The sequence below is a fragment of the Mesoplodon bidens genome (assembly GCF_964165515.1).
Source record: "Mesoplodon bidens genome assembly, contig: HAP1_SCAFFOLD_302, whole genome shotgun sequence".
Lineage (NCBI taxonomy): Eukaryota > Metazoa > Chordata > Mammalia > Artiodactyla > Ziphiidae > Mesoplodon > Mesoplodon bidens.
The window spans coordinates 139,492-156,836 of record NW_027671335.1 but is presented as its reverse complement, the minus strand read 5'-3'; the positions used below and the strand labels follow the sequence as shown (position 1 = coordinate 156,836).

General features: G+C 39.8%; 1 protein-coding gene across 1 annotated transcript; it reads left to right on the top strand.

The window, feature by feature from the left end:
- Positions 1 to 11,615: 11,615 nt before the first annotated feature.
- LOC308611552 (UDP-N-acetylglucosamine--peptide N-acetylglucosaminyltransferase 110 kDa subunit-like) lies at positions 11,616 to 14,874 on the top strand (the record flags this gene model as incomplete). The annotated part of the gene is made up of 1 exon (XM_081260277.1): positions 11,616 to 14,874. The coding sequence occupies exon 1, from the start codon at positions 11,734 to 11,736 to the stop codon at positions 14,872 to 14,874; it is 3,141 nt and encodes a 1,046-aa protein (XP_081116403.1). The 5' UTR covers positions 11,616 to 11,733.
- Between the last annotated feature and the right edge of the window lie 2,471 nt (positions 14,875 to 17,345).

Sequence of the window (17,345 nt, the reverse complement as noted above, 5' to 3'; positions counted from 1 at the left end):
GTGCCACAACTACTGAGCCTGTGCTCTAGGGCCCATGAGCCACAACTACTGAAGCCCGTGTGCCACACTACTGAAGTCCCAGCGCCTAGAGCCCGTGCTCCACAACAAGAGAAGCCACAGCAATGAGGAGCCCGCACACCACAACGAAGAGTAGCCCCCACTCGCCCCAACTAGAGACAGCCTGTGTGCCACAACAAAGACCCAACACGGCCAAAAATAAATAATAAATAAATTTATTTTAAAAAAAGATTCTCTGTGGATAAAACAACATGTAAATAATTGGTTACAAAGCCACATTATTTGAAGGTGCCAGACTGCACATTAACAGTCTGACACAAAGGGACAGCACAGGAAAACGATTCAAAGATAGAGATTTTTAAATATTTGCAGTTTGAAACCTTTTAGAGCACGTGTAATGAGCTCGACACACATTTCAACACTCAACATGTTAATCACATGTTCAAAGTATGTCTCAAAGTCATTGGAAATAGCTGTTGTCTCTGTCCCTGATATCCAAAACTGATCTGTGATGTGTAAAACTCAGGAGGTATTGATATCCACTTTTTGGCATCTGAACAGGAAACAAAGTTGTTTTGCAGTGATAATAAAGAATGAAGTAAATGCAAAAGGATACAAAAGACAAAGTACTGAGGGAATGTACTAACAGAACGAGTCAAGCTAAATTCTGGTGAACTGGGGCCTACGATTGTACACAATCCATGGAAATACCCCAGCCTAAATACTGGCATAGGAGGAAGGGTACTGCGAAGCCCATCACAGTATAATCCTTTAAAATGTCCCTTTCAAGGTTGGCTCCACTCAACACTGAGTATAGGAAATCTTCCCATCAGGCAGAAACACTGGCTGCCCAATGATTGACCAAGAAATTAACACACTAATGAATAAATGATGCTAATTTATTTCTATCCCTGACAATGGGAAACAGCACACACTCTGTGTCAATGGTATGTCCTCCTTCCCACTTTTCTAAGTGGTAAATTATGTTTTTCCCTTCATTGCTTTATATCGTGTGTGGCAGGCATGATGGGAAATGGCTATCAATGGTTCTGTTATTGATTTCTACCTTCCTTTCACTGTGGCTAAAGAAGATACTTTGTATGATTTCAATTTCTTAAAAATGTATTGGTACTTGTATTGTGGCCTAACATATGGTCTTTCCCGGAGAGTGTTCCATGTGTACTTGAGAAAAAGGTGTATTCTGCTGTTGTTGAGTGGAGTGATCTATATACGGCTGTTAGGTTTAGTTGGTTAAATGTGTTATTCAGTCCCCCTACCTCTCTACTGATCTTCTGTCTAGATGTGTTTTCCACTATTGAAAGCAAGGTATTGATCTCCAACTATTATTTTAGAACTATCTATTTCTTCCTTCAATTCTGTCAATGTTTGCTTCACATATTTGGGGGTTGTTTGGTACATATATGTTTATAGGTGTTCTATGTTCTTGATAGATTGAACTTGTTATCAACATATAGTGGCCTCCTTTTCCTCTTGTGATAGTTTTTGATTTAAAGTTTATTTTGTGTGATAGTAACATAGCCATCCCAGATCTATCTTCCTTCCTTCCTTCCTTCCTTTCTTTTTCTGTCTCTCTTTCCTTCTTTTTTGTTACTATTTGCATGGGATATTTTATTCTATGCTTTAACTTTCAAGCAACTTGTGTCTTTTGAAATCAAGTGAGATTTTTGCAGACAGCATATACTTGGATTATGGTTGTTTTTAAAGTCCATTCTGCCAATGTTTATCTTTTCATTGGAGAGCTTAATCCACTTACTTTTTCAAAAATTACTGATGAGGAAGAACTTAATTCTGTCTATTTCCTGCTTGTTTTCTGTATGTCTTATGCATTTTTTGCCCCTCATTTACTCCATTACTGACTTCTGTGCTTAGCCGATTTTCTTGTGGTGAACTCTTGATTCCCTTTTCATTTCTTTTTGCATATGGTCTATTGATATTTTCTTTGTGGTTATCAAGAAGATGACATTTACCATTCTAAAGTTAAAACAATATAATTTCAATTGAAACCAACTTCAGTAGCACACAGAAACTCTGTTCCTCTACAGTTCTGTTCCTCCTCTTTACATTATTATTGTCACAAATTACACCTTTTTACTTTGTGAGCCCAATAACATGGATTTATGATTATTTTATACATTTGTTTTTTCAATCATGTAAGAAATAAAAAGTAGAGCTACAAGCCAATAACACAATACTGGCTTTAGTATTTGCCCATGTATTTATCTTTACTGGAGATTTCTATTTCTTTCTACAGCTTCGAGATGCTGTCTAGTGTCCTTTCATTTCAACCTGAAGGTTCAATTTAACATTTCTCATAGGGCAGTGGTAGGAAGTTGTAAAATAAATGCCCTCAGCCTTTGTTCATCTGGGAATGCGTTAATTTCTCCCTACGTTTTGAAACCAGTTTGGCCAAATATAGAATTCTTGGTGGACAATTTTTTTTCTTTCAGCACTTTAAATATGGCTGGCCTCTTGCTTCCGTGGTTTCATATAGGAAATTAGCTCTAATCTTTTTGAGGATCCCTGCTTTGTAACAAATTTCTTTTTTCTTTCTCCTTTGGGAGAAAAGATTCTTTCTGTGTCGTTTGGCTTCTGAGAGTTTGATTATACTGGTTTTTGCTGTGGGGTTCTTTGAGTTTCTCTTAGTCCTGAAATCAGCCAAAGATTTATAGCAACCAAACACATACTGAACCAGGGAAGAGGCAATTTGAAAATGGCAGGAAAGCTTTGTGGCATTTTTACTTGCCCTTGCCCCATCCACTGTTAGTGTAGTGATGGTCTTAAAGTGGTGGAGTCTTAATGCAGTGATAGTCTTAAAGTAACAGCAGACCATTCCTAGAATGGGACCCTCAATCCTGCTTCAGGAGGGAGCAGAAGAGACTGTACTCTCAGATTATTATGTGTATCTGTTCTAACCTGTCTGGGAGCTACCTGAAGGACTGACACAAGATGCTTATCTCTGTCTTAGCTAACTTGGAACACAGTCTGGAAAAGCAGCGGTCAATGCTCAAAAAAGTGCAAGTTGAACTAACAAAGCACAGATGGCTGGGGCAGAAGACTGTGCATTGAAATACAGTAGACCACAGAAGATGCAGGAGCCAAAGTTGGGGGAGATTCTTTGGGAAATTAGAACCTACAAAAAGTACACATGTGTCCAGAGAAATTAGGAAAGCCACATGCATACTCGAGATAAGATGCATGTTCTGAAAACACCAGAGGAGTCTCTAAGCTTTTACCATGGGCTGAGCCCTGAACTCAATGCAGGTCAGCTAAATGTTGAAGGAGTGATCCAGCAATCTGCACAATGGGCAGAGGTGTGTGGTTTTGGGTGTGCATGTGGATGTGCTTGTGTGTATTTATTTTTGTTTGTTTTAGGTGCAGGAATTCAAGGAAATCTCTGTCAAAACATTAGCTAAACATGAACTAAAGGAACAGAGACTTCGGTGCATACATACGATAAGGAAAACAGTCATTGCAAAAATAGTTTGGAAAGGTCCCTAAACAAACAGACTACTACAGCCTCCAACAATCAAAAGCCCAGGAAACCCTGGGAAAGTGGGAGAATCTGATTTCCATAGATACCACATTATAATATTTGAAAGACAAATTTTCAACCAAAAAAATCACAAGGTATACAAAGACATGGAAAAGTATGGTCCATTTAAGAAAACAAATTAATTGATGAAACCATCCCTAATGAAGCCCAGACATTTCTCCACTGCATATTCTTGCCTCCTTTGTCATAGATTCATTGACCATAAGTGCATGGGTTTCTTTCTGGGCTCTCTATTCTGTTCCAGTGATCGATGTTTTTGTGCCAGTACCATGCTGTTTTGATTACTGTAGGTTTGTAGCATAGTCTGAAGCCAGGGAGCATGATTCCTCCAGTTGTGTTCTTCTTTCTCAAGACTGTTTTAACTATTCAGGATCTTTTGTGTTTCCATACAAACTTTAAAATTATTTGTTCTAGGTCTGTGGAAAATGCCCTTGCTATGTTGATACAGACTGCATTGAATCCGTCGATTTCCTTGGGTATGATGGTCACTTTAACAATATTAATTCTTCCAATCTGTGACCATGGTATATCTTTCCAGCTGTTTGTGTCATCTTTAATTTCTTGTATCAGTGTCATATAGTTCCCTGGGTACAGGTCTTTTACCTCCTTAGGCAGATTTATTCTTCTGTATTTTATTCTTTTTTACGCGATTGTAAATGGGATTGTTTCCTTAATTTCTCTTTCTGATAGTTCACTGTTAGTGTATAGAAATACAGTAGATTTCTAGATATAAATTCTGTATCCTGCAAATTTACCAAGTTCATTTTTGAGCTCTAATAATTTTTGGATGGTGTCTTTCAGATTTTCTATGGATCATGCCATCTGCAAACAGTGACAGTTTTACTTTTTCCTTTCCATTTTGGAGTCCTTTTATTTATTGACTTTTCTTGTCTGATTGCTGTGGCTAGGACTTCCAAAAGTACCTTCAATAAAAGTGGTGAGAGTGGGCATCCTTGTCTTGTTCCTGATCTTAGGGGAAATGCTTTCAGCTTTTCACCATTGAGTATGTTAGCTATGAGCTTGTCGTATATGGCCTTTATTATGTTGAGGTATGTGTTCCCTCTATGCCCACTTTCTGGAGAGTTTTTACCATGAATGGATATTGAATTTTTTTCAAAAGCTTTTTTTTCATCTATTGAGATAATCATATGGTTTTTAGTCTTCAATTTGTTACTGTGATGATAAGAGACCTAAGAGAGCTACAGAGGCTAAGTGACCTATCCTTCCCTGAATGGGTAGGTATCCTTGTTCTGCCTTCTAATTGAGTTAGTATCTGAGTAAAGAACTGCCAGGTGTCATTTAGTTCACAATACACTGTTGTGGCAATATAGAAATGAATTTGTCTAAATCATTTGGCTTTTCTAAATTATAGTAAATGAATATACTGAATGAATACTTCAACTTAAGGAAATGCTCTTAAAGATATATTAATGTAGGCACTTCAGCGGAGAATTGAAAACAAAACAAATAATTCAGGTAAAATTAAAGTACACTCAGTTGTATCCAGTTTCCTCTTGTAAATCTCTCTTTTTCATTTGAGTGGACAGTCACTGGAGAATATCTGACTTGGGGCTAAGGAAATCTAAGCCTTCTTGGCCACACTGTATTCTCTTATGTCGTTTAATAAAGACACCAGTTGGGTTGCTGAAAAAATAGTGGGAAAAATCAATGCCTCACATCCAAAGGGCAGCTCTTGAAAATATGTGGATTGTTGTAGTCATTTTGCTCTTCTGGCCTCAGAAGTTCTAATCTTAACCTTAGCCCCTCATGCAGAGAGACTTTTTAAACCAATTTGCACATTACTCATTATGTGACTGTTGAATAAGAGAAACCCAGCTCTTTTCCTGTGCTTTCAAGCAGTTATCTTCTTCAAAACTTTGTTTGGATTGTTATACCTTAATCTTGCCTGGCAAGGGACTTATGGGAAGGTTGTTATTGTTTGAAAGTTTGGTGCCAGTATCTGCAAAGAAAGAAGAAAGTAAAGAAGGAAAGGTGTGTTTATCAAACATCCCAATAGTGAAAGTGTGTGAAAGCAACTTTTGAAAAAGTGAATCTGTCAGAGTTCAGCCATATTATTACATTTTATTTTATTCATTGAACATAAATAATTATCAGTGAATCCTTTCTAGATTTTCTAGTTTCCCAAAGTTCCCTGTATTCACATTCTAAGGTGAAAAATGGTATTTTAAGTCACTGCTCTCCACCTTATATTATTTATAATCACTCCTCATGACCTCTTCCTTCAAAGAAACGTGATCCTGAGAAGTGTCCTTTGTTTGTCTTTGTGGAATAAGTGATGGGGATGCATCCTGGAGACCTGTGAGATGTTTAAATTGTGGCCTAATGAAACTAGGATGGAGAGTTCTGGAAAGATCTGGAAAGATGGCTGGTAGAGTGTGGCCAGATGTGGGAGAAGAGACACGTACCGAGAGAGGGAGAGGAAATTTTCAGAGGGAGACAATTAAACAAATAATTCAATAAGTTTTGTTGTGTGGTGTGGGATGCAAGCCTTTCTCTCCCCGTTTCCTTCACAATCTCTTTGTTAAAGACTGTGTTTTTCATTAGTTTTACTAAGATAGGATTTGCCGTTTTGTTTGGATACTGAGAATGGACCCATGGAAACAGTTACATTTGGGTTATCTCTGACTATCTTTAATGAAGAACATAAATATTGGCCACACTATCTATGCACATGCTATCACCATGCCTTTTTTGTTCTCTGTTCATATATCTAAGTCCTCTTCTTTGAGGTCAATCTCAAATCTCATCTGAAATGTACATTTATTGATAGATTCAACCCATAATGAACTGTCCCTTCTTTGTGCTCCTTAGGCTCTGATTATTTATAAAAACTCATTTTTGAACTTAGACACTGTCCAATATGATATATTAGTTATTTCATCAGCATATGTTATATCCTCAACACAGTTATAAGCTTTTGTGGGGCTGGGATCATACATTCTGTAATTTTTCTCAGTACTTACACTTACTTTGATAGAAAGCGCATTCATTCATCTAAACATCATTTATTGAGTGTTAATTAAATGTCTCAACTCAGTCAATATTGTTTGAGTGAATGCATGCATGAATGAGGGAGTATGCAATAGGTAGCCTAATGTACCGCCCGATGTGAAAAAACCAAAAGCATAAACACAAAAGCAAGCCGAAAAGTGGCCCAGGACTTTCTGTAAAATATCCTGCTTTTGTTGGATGAGGCCATGAAAATCAAGATGCTCCTGAAAGGTCTTAAGAGCTGACCAAGAATAGTAAACAATTGAAATTCTCTCAGGCTTATTCAACCCTATCACTGGACACATTTATACCTCTCAGGAATGTTATTAAAAGAAGAGATTAATAAAGCTTTTATAGATGAGTTGATAAATCTCTAAACATTTAAATCTTCATTTCCTCCTAGGTTTCTCTAGTTTGGGTTTCCAAAAGATTTCAAGAAACCACAGGATAATTAAAAAATTAGACATTATCTTTCTTACCTTCATGTTTTTTGATGGTAAACACATTTTATTTTCTCCATAGTGCTGCCCAATTTCCACCAGTACAGTTCTTAAGTGAATTTTGCTCTGGATGGTGGGATATATAAGATGTAAATGAATTGTTTGTATATGTTTTAGAATTCTTCTAAAGGGCCTGGCCATGGAAATGCATTGAATCTTACTTAAATAAGTAAAGGAACTTCCTCAGAATTATTATTTTATTCTGGTTAGGATACTCTCTGCCCTGGTTTGTTAAAATTTCCCTCTAGAGTGGTTTTAATTTTGTTTCTGATAGGGTCCTAGGATTTATTGCCACACCCATCCTGCATCTGGTTTTCTTTGAATTCCTCTCCTTGCAGTTTCTGATTCATACAGGGCCTTACAGGTTAGTGACAACCTGGCCATCACAACTCTGGGAAGGACAGGCCTACTTTTCAGAGGTGCTGATGTTTTCTGTACCTGAAGGTTTTCAAGAGATATCAATCTTCCTCACCACCTCCCTTGGCCCTCTTAATGGACTAAGCAGTTCCTCATGAAAGTTCTGTAGGATATCTGTACTAACTTCTCCATATTGTTCCATCCTGAGTCTAAATTCCTGGCCTCAAGGTAATGTTAGATTTCTAGCTCCAGCCCCTATGTACATAAGGCCTCTACTAAGGAACAGAACGCATACACATCAGTCTGCTCTTATTTCTCTGGATTTAATTTCTCTGTTACTTTCTGAAACATGCAGGTGCTCCTTTCTTTCTTTTAATCTCAGCTATGTGCTTTTAACATTTTCAAAACTGACCCAGAATTTACATGTGTCTCCAGTAAGAGTACATTAAATTGAGCTTAGTCTGCTCTTCTACTGGCATATTTGAGATCCAAATAATTTGCTACTTAACTGGATTCAGTTACCTGTATATTTCAGGCACCTAAAACTCACCATGTTCCAAATTTCCCCCTTTATAGTTAGTAATTTTCTTGGGAATCTGGATAACATTAGATGGAATAAAGTTAGTGAGTGGCCCAGGATTGCCTGAAATTTTGTTTGTCAGAGTGGCCAGGGAAAGTTAAGCAAAGAAGCAAACCAAATGAAAAACAGAATCACATTATTATGGCTGAGACAAGATTCCATGCAGAACTCTCTGTAGAGCTGGGTTGGGTCATAACTTATGCCAGAGCTCTAGGTGGGGTTGACACCATCTCATGCCAAGCTCTCAGTTCTGGGCTAATGTCATCTCTGGTCCACTCTATGGAGTGGAAACTTTGGAGGAATGGCCAATGTGTTCCACAGTGTAGGAAGAGGGAAATTGTGAACGTTACTTTCTAAATTGTGGAGGAACTAACCACTGTAAATGTGCCTTGAACTATGGTGTTTAATTTGACCAGTCAGATCAATGACTTTCCCCTTGAATGAAATGCTGCTACGTATATGAGCAGAAAAACAAAACTGGTATAAGGAATAGATAGCTAGTGGGAAGCAGCCGCATAGCCCAGGAAGATCAGCTCTGTGCTTTGTGACCACCTAGAGGGGTGACATAGGGCGGGTGGGAGGGAGGGAGTTGCAAGAGGGAAGAGATATGGGGACATATGTATATGTATAACTGATTTACTTTGTTAGAAAGTGGAAACTAACACACCATTGTAAAGCAATTATACTCCAATGAAGATGTTTAAAAAAAAACTAGTGTAAGGAGCTGGAGAGACTGGGAGTCTTATTTTCCCAGCAATTAACTTTTCCTCGACCATGACCTTCCTTTTGAGTCTCCTAGACCTTGGGGATGATAGCAACCCCTTGGGTTGGGGGATGGCAACCCCATCTTCACTAGAACCTCTATAGTTAACTTTGATTTTTCCCACACCGTCTATCCATCCCATGTATGCAGTCAGACATTTGATCTTGGACTTTTACTGACAAAATATCCTTGAATATAACCATTTCTTTTCACTGCCACTGCTACTGCTTTTGTCACTGCCTTAACTAGAGCTTTAACTTTAAGTTCTTTATATAAATATCTAAATATCTATATATAAATAAAATATACAAATAAATAAAATGTAATATTAATTTTGATGATTTAAAAGTCTTTTCTTGATAAAGACTTTTCCTGATAAATATACACAATATCTTATATAAATATTTGTGTATTATCTGTTCTTTTCTTAGAATTTTAGTCATATGATTCTATCTCTTGGTATGTCTAGAACTTTTTGATTGAATGCTGACTATTTTATTTGGCTTTTAAAATTTTTCTCAGTGGAAATGTTGTTTTGCTTCAAAATATTTTACTCTACCTGGAAGTAGCAAATCTTCAAATTACAATTTGTTAAATGCTTTGAAATATCAATACTATAGGTGTCACAAAATCTAGAAAAATGACATTTGAAAATTAACTACTGCCAGATGTGTCTCTATAAAACTTTTTCCCCACTCTTGTAGCTATATATTCTTTAACTGCCTCCTGTTTTAGAAATAAAATTTTAAGAAATAAACTTTGTAGTTTATAGACATAGATTTCTTTTCACATGGTTGATTAGAGTTTGCTTTTAGTTATTAATAGTTTAGAAAAGTTTATTTCAGCATCACAATTTATTATTGATAATGTCGCATTAATGTTCATTGTTAACTTTGAGAAAACCTCTATGGATTACTTCCTCATAAATATTTACTATTATAAATGCATTACTGATTTCAGTACTGCTATAGGTTTGTGCATTACAGGAATTCTGATAAAATACTCATTGACACCATTCCATTACACACATTATTGATGGGGTATATTCTTTTATTTCTTTCTTTATTTATTTTTGACTGTGTTGTGTCTTCGTTGCTGTGCGCAGGCTTTCTCTAGTTGCAGCGACTGGGGGATACTCTTTGTTGCGGTGTGCAGGCTTCTTATTGTGGTGGCTTCTCTTGTTGCAAAGCACAGGCTCTAGGCACACAAGCTTCAGTAGTTGTGGCTCGCAGGCTCAGTAGTTGTGGCTCACGGGCTCTAGAGCGAAGGCTCCATAGTCGTGGCACACGGTCTTAGTTGTTCCGCGGCATGTGGGATCTTCCCGGACCAGGGCTCGAACCCGTGTCGCCTGCATTGGCAGGTGACTTCCTAACCACTGTGCCATCAGGGAAGCCCCTGGAGTATATTGGTTTTTTTTTTTTTTTTGCGGTATGCTGGCCTCTCACTGTTGTGGCCTCTCCCCGTTGTGGGGCACAGGCTCCGGACATGCAGGCTCAGTGGCCATGGCTCACGGGCCTAGCTGCTACGTGGCATATGGGATCTTCCCGGACTGGGGCACGAACCCGTGTCCCCTGCATCGGCAGGCAGACTCTCAACCACTGCACCACCAGGGAAGCCCTGGGGTATATTCTTGACAGAAGGAAATTTCCGTTTTGACTAAGCATTGAAGAAAACTGAATCTTTGACTTATCCTTCACATGCCTGATGATTGAAATAATTTTCCACAGAATAACTTCTGGTTTTATACTTTTCAGTTCTTTTTTTCTTCTTCAAACGCACATGCTTTGAGAGCTGTGAAGTGCAAGACATGGCTATATTGTAAGGTGGTTTTTGTCCTTACGCTTCTGTGTCTTGTGCTAGTTAAGTCAGTAGAGTAGTCAGTAAGAGTACTGGAAGTTATTCCTGTAATGGGATATTATATAGTCAGTTACATATGGTGGTGTCTGAAAATCACATAATAGCCTCACTTAAAACATCTCCTTAGCCAGATTTCAAGAAAGCCTGTGACCAATCCAATATGATCCAACATAGCAGAATATGATAGAAGGAAAATTGACAAAGAAATAGACGCTGGACTTACCTGATGGAAATTAAAATATCTCACTTTTGATAATTTTCCAAAAACCTATAATTACATGAACTAATTTCTAGGGTTCTTCGTAGGACCTAAAAAGGAACCCATAGAGTTGTGGAACAACAATAGAAGCTACTGTGATGAGAAGCCCGGACACCGCAACAAAGAGTAGCCCCCGCTCGCCGCAACTAGAGAAAGCCTGCACGCAGCACTGAAGACCCAACGCAGCCAAGATAAAAATAAATAAATAAATAAAAATAAATTTATCTTTTAAAAAGTGATACTCAGGTTTGAGGCATGAGAAATTTGATGAGGAGAAATTAGCTCATGTTTGCAGAACTTTTAAAATATCAAACTCAGTCTCTAAGATTTTAGCATTCTATACAACATCGGTTACTTATTAGTGGTTTGGGAAGGCCAATTTAAAATTTTCTCATCTTACTGTATTGAAATTCACGGCCCTAATGTTCTCCACGTTGACTATATGAATGATGAAGAAAAGTCAATCATGTATTTCATTTCCAACTGGACAGAAAACAATATTTTGAAAAGTGTTTGGCCTACTGACTTTTGATTTCTTCTAAGGCAAATGGATAGGTAATTTTTATTCCCTGATTAGGAGAAAAATGGGGGAAGAGGGCAGGGTTAAGAATTAAGATTTCAAGAGCATGAGAGGTAGATGGCCAACCATAGTTCCTAAGGTTCGGTGCCTGTAACTGTTGCCGCTGCTTAAGCGTGCCAAAGCAGTGGTACGGCTGCTGCGCTCGTGTTTGCTACCACTAGAAACATTCTTGCCAGTAGTGGCGGCAGCGGGACTCAATTACTCCCTTTTTTCACTCTCTCCAGAAGCTCCAGATGGCGTCTTCCGTGGGCAACGTGGCCGACAGCACAGAACCAACGAAACGTATGCTTTCCTTCCAAGGGTTAGCTGAGCTGGCACATCGAGAATATCAGGCAGGAGATTTTGAGACAGCTGAGAGACACTGCATGCAGCTCTGGAGACAAGAGCCAGGCAATACTGGTGTACTTTTATTACTTTCATCTATACACTTCCAGTGTCGAAGGCTGGACAGATCTGCCCACTTTAGTACTCTGGCAATTAAACAGAACCCTCTTCTGGCAGAAGCCTATTCGAATTTGGGGAATGTGTACAAGGAAAGAGGGCAGTTGCAGGAAGCAACTGAGCATTACCGGCATGCATTGCGTCTCAAACCAGATTTCATCGATGGTTATATTAACCTGGCAGCCGCTTTGGTAGCAGCAGGCGACATGGAAGGAGCAGTACAAGCTTACGTCTCTGCTCTTCAGTACAATCCTTCTTTGTACTGTGTTCGCAGTGACCTGGGGAACCTGCTCAAAGCCCTGGGTGGCTTAGAAGAAGCCAAGGCATGTTATTTGAAAGCAATTGAGATGCAACCGAACTTTGCAGTAGCTTGGAGTAATCTTGGCTGTGTTTTCAATGCACAAGGGGAGATTTGGCTTGCAATTCATCACTTTGAAAAGGCTGTCACCCTTGACCCCAATTTTCTGGATGCTTATATCAATTTAGGAAATGTCTTCAATGAGGCACGGATTTTTGACAGAGCTGTGGCAGCTTACCTTCGTGCCCTAAGCTTGAGTCCAAATCATGCAGTGGTACATGGCAACCTGGCTTGTGTATACTATGAGCAAGGCCTGATGGATCTGGCAATAGACACCTACAGGCGAGCTATTGAATTGCAACCACATTTCCCTGATGCTTACTGCAACTTAGCCAACGCTCTCAAAGAGAAGGGCAGTGTTGCTGAAGCAGAAGATTGTTATCGTACAGCTCTCCGGCTGTGTCCCACCCATGCAGACTCTCTGAATAACCTAGCCAATATCAAAGGAGAACAGGGAAACAGTGAAGACGCGGTTCACTTGTATCGTAAAGCATTAGAGCTCTGCCCAGACTTTGCTGATGCCCATTCAAATTTAGCAAGTGTATTGAAGCAGCAGGGAAAACTGCACGAAGCTCTGATGCATTATAAGGAGGCTATTCGAATCAGTCCTACCTTTGCTGATGCGTACTGTAATATGGGAAACACTCTATGGGAGATGCAGGATGTTCAGGGAGCCTTAGAGTGTTATACTCGTGCCGTGCAGATCAACCCTGCATTTGCGGATGCCCACAGCAATCTGGCTTCCATTCACCAGGATTCAGGGAATATTCCAGAAGCAATTGCTTCTTATCGCACTGTTCTGAAGCTTCAACCTGATTTTCCTGACGCTTATTGTAATTTGGCTCATTGCCTGCAGGTTGTCTGTGATTGGACAGACTATGATGAGCGAATGAAGAAGTTGGTCAGCATTGTGGCTGACCAGTTGGAGAAGAATAGGTTGCCTTCTGTGCAGCCTCATCATAGTATGCTCTATCCTCTTCCTCATGGCTTCAGGAAGGCTATTGCTGAGAGGCATGGGAACCTCTGCTTGGCTAATATAAGTGCCCTTCATAAACCACCGTATGAACATATAACAGACTTGAAGCTCAGTGATGGTCGACTGCGTGTAGGATACGTGAGTTCTGACTTTGGGAACCATCCTACTTCTCACCTTATGCAGTCTATTCCAGGCATGCACAGTCCTGATAAATTTGAGATATTCTGTTATGCCCTGAGCCCACATGATGGCACAAACTTCCGAGTGAAGGTGATGGCAGAAGCCAATCATTTCACTGATCTTTCTCAGATTCCATGCAATGGGAAAGCAGCTGATCGCATCCATCAAGATGGTATACACATCCTTGTAAATATGAATGGTTATACCAGGGGTGCTCGAAATGAACTCTTTGCTCTCAGGCCAGCTCCTATTCAGGCAATGTGGCTGGGGTACCCTGGGACTAGTGGCGTGCTTTTCATGGATTATATCATCACTGATCAGGAAACGTCACCTGCTGAAGTTGCTGAGCAGTATTCTGAGAAACTGGCTTATATGCCCCATACGTTCTTTATTGGTGATCATGCTAATATGTTCCCTCACCTGAAGAAAAAAGCCGTCATCGATTTTAAGTCCAATGGGCACATTTATGACAATCGGATTGTGCTGAATGGCATCGACCTCCAAGCATTTCTTGATAGTCTATCAGATGTGCAAATAGTCAAGATGAAATGTCCTGATGGAGAAGACAACGCAGACAGCAGTAATACAGCTCTTAATATGCCTGTCATTCCTATGAATACTGTTGCAGAAGCAGTTATTGAAATGATTAACAGAGGACAAATTCAGATTACAATGAATGGATTCAGTATTAGCAATGGCCTGGCAACTACCCTGATCAACAATAAGGCTGCCACTGGAGAGGAGGTTCCCCGTACCATTATTGTAACCACACGTTCTCAGTATGGGTTACCGGAAGATGCCATTGTGTACTGTAACTTTAATCAGTTATACAAAATTGACCCATCTACTTTGCAGATGTGGGCAAATATTCTGAAGCGTGTTCCCAATAGTGTACTGTGGCTGTTGCGTTTTCCAGCAGCAGGAGAAGCTAATATTCAACAGTACGCACAAAATATGGGCCTTCCCCCAAACCGTATCATTTTTTCACCTGTTGCTCCTAAAGAGGAACATGTTCGGAGAGGCCAGCTGGCTGATGTCTGCTTGGACACTCCACTCTGTAATGGCCACACCACAGGGATGGATGTCCTTTGGGCAGGGACCCCCATGGTGACTATGCCAGGAGAGACTCTTGCTTCCCGAGTTGCAGGTTCCCAGCTCACTTGTTTAGGCTGTCTTGAGCTGATTGCTAAAAATCGGCAAGAATATGAAGAGATAGCTGTGAAACTGGGAACTGATCTCGAATACCTGAAGAAAATTCGTGGCAAAGTCTGGAAGCAGAGAACATCTAGCCCTCTGTTCAACACCAAACAATATACAATGGAACTAGAGCGGCTCTACCTACAGATGTGGGAGCATTATGCAGCCGGCAACAAACCTGATCACATGATTAAGCCGGTTGAAGTCACTGAGTCGGCCTAAATAATGACTGTGTGCCCAGGAGAATTACCCCTGTAGCTGAGCCTCAACCTTCTGGGGGAAAGGGAACTACTTTTTCAATATCATGGTGCAGATGGGTGACAGACAATGATAAGAAATAGCACAGCCAGACTTGCTTCCTGCATGGTCACGATAGGGAGAAACCCAAGAGATGCGAAACTGCTGTTCCACAAGGAGTCTCCATCGAATTTTGCAGCAGCCAGGTGTCTGGAAGGTCTGGAAGGTGAGTCTGGAAGGTAAGTCTGGAAGGTCTGATCTCCCTTGGTCTTCCAGGGGATGGATGGTTAATGTGGAAGGGAGATAGAGATTGCCCGGCCGTTTTGTGATTATCACGGATTGATTGAGTCTTCTGAATTAATTTTTTTCTTTATATTTTGGGTATTGGAGCTTTTAAAAATGTTTGGTTTCAGGTATTTTTATTCATGTGAAGTGTATATGATTCTCTTGAGATAAGGTTTTAAGCTAAAATATTCCTTGTTTTAGTTTCTGAACTCTACCGATAAATGGGGACTTTGCTGGTGTAGTCTTTTTATAGGTTTTATAAACCACTTGAGCCTCTATCAGTCACTTTAGTGTCTGACATAACGTTTGGAACTCTCAGTGCTTTGTTGGTCTGTAGATGATGGCTTCAATTCTTTTTCTGGTCCGTTTCCTTCTTCCCTTCCCCCCACTTTAAAAATTCTCCTGTAACTTGGCTAACAAAATACCAAGTGTGATTCAAAACCTCCCAGAGTGTTTCTCTTCAACACATCATCTGGTGCCAAATGAAGATTGTTAGGAGTGCTTATTAATTATGAAGGGCACAGTTGTGGTACTGTCACTGACGATAATAATAATGGATTTTTGGCCTAGAGTTTTGACCTATTTCACCAGTGTTTTACCATTGACTGCCCCTCTATGCTGCTTCCAAAAGTGAGAGTGTGTGATAAGATTTTTACTTTCATTTCTAAAGTTTGTTTTTTTTAGGTGAGTCCTGTTTTTCCTTTTTCTTTCAGCAGAAATGAAATCCCAGGTAAGTATAAGTATTCAAATATTTGATCAGTAAGTCACAGTTATCTCCAGTACATTAAATAACTTTCATCAAAAAACATGTTATAGGTGAAAAGCTCTGAAGGACCAGCTATGTATATGATAATTATGTTTCAGGCCTTCTAGGGTATTATATATAATAACTTGTCTTCTGGTCGTGGTCTTGAAGTCTTTATGGATTCAGCCTCAGTAGTAGCGAACTGCACTGCTACTTGGTTTGGAGTACAAATTAGACTTTAGCCCTCCTGGAGGTTGAGTTTTTGGTATTGAAAACCATAGGAATGAAATTATTGTATTTCATCAAAGGATCGAGGGCTTGAGGCTTAAACAAGCCAACATATGTGTGGGAAGCAGTCAGCCTTGAGAGCAGGCTACGGACATGCCAGGCATGCCGCCGCTGCTCGAAGGGACTGTCCCTACTTGTTCCCCTCCTTGTTCCATTCCACGGGAGATAAATCACCAGGGCCCAGAAATCAGAAAGAATGTAAAATGAGACAAGCCAATCTGTCTCCACCCTGCACGTGCAGGTTATTTTGGATGATTCTGGGTTTATGGGTTTTCTCCCAGGGAAGTTATCCTTGAGCCGAGACAGTCATTAGATGATGTAAACCACCGTCTGGCAACCTTCCCTTTTCTAGTCGATATAATCTGCAACTGTAGCATAATAAAACTTGCCTTGCAACCGTCAGTTGTCTTGGTCCTTCTGACCCCATTTGTCGGTGCTACTTCAGTTCCTTACCCCGTCCCTTCTGACCCTGGGCGGTGAAATCCTCTTTCTGAGGCTGGTCCGCGGCAAGTGGCGCCTGAACAGGGACCTGAAGCGTGAAGCCAATGAAAAGAAAAAGAAAGTGCAGGTAAGAGAACCCTTATGCAAAATATGTGTGGACACGAGTAAAAGTGAAACTAACAGAGGCATAAGGCAACAGTCAGAAGTAAAATAAGATGGGGCAAAAGGGCTCAAAGGAGCGTGAATTATTTGCTCCGGTTTTACTTTCGATGCTTAAAGCTCGGGGTAATAAAGTTTCTACCTCACAGTTGACTGAATTTTTGCAGCATATCCATGATGTATCTCCCTGGTTTCCTGATGGCGGCTCTGTGACATAGAAATCTGGCAGAAAGTTGGAGAAGATTTTAAAAATTATTATGAGTCTCGAGGGCCTACTCATACTGCCGTTGTTACATTTAGTTTGTGGAATCTGATAAAAATATGTTTAGGTTCTTCTCATGATAGTGTTGATTTGAATGTAAAGTCAGAAAAACATAAGCCTCTGACAGAAGAAACGACTGTATTATCAGCTACTGTGTCGCCACTTCCTAAACCAAAAGAGCTAATAAATTTAAATATTTCAGATGAAGAGGAACATTTTGACTTAACAGATGAGGCTTTTAAACATAAAAGAGAGAAGTATCCTGAAGATGATTTT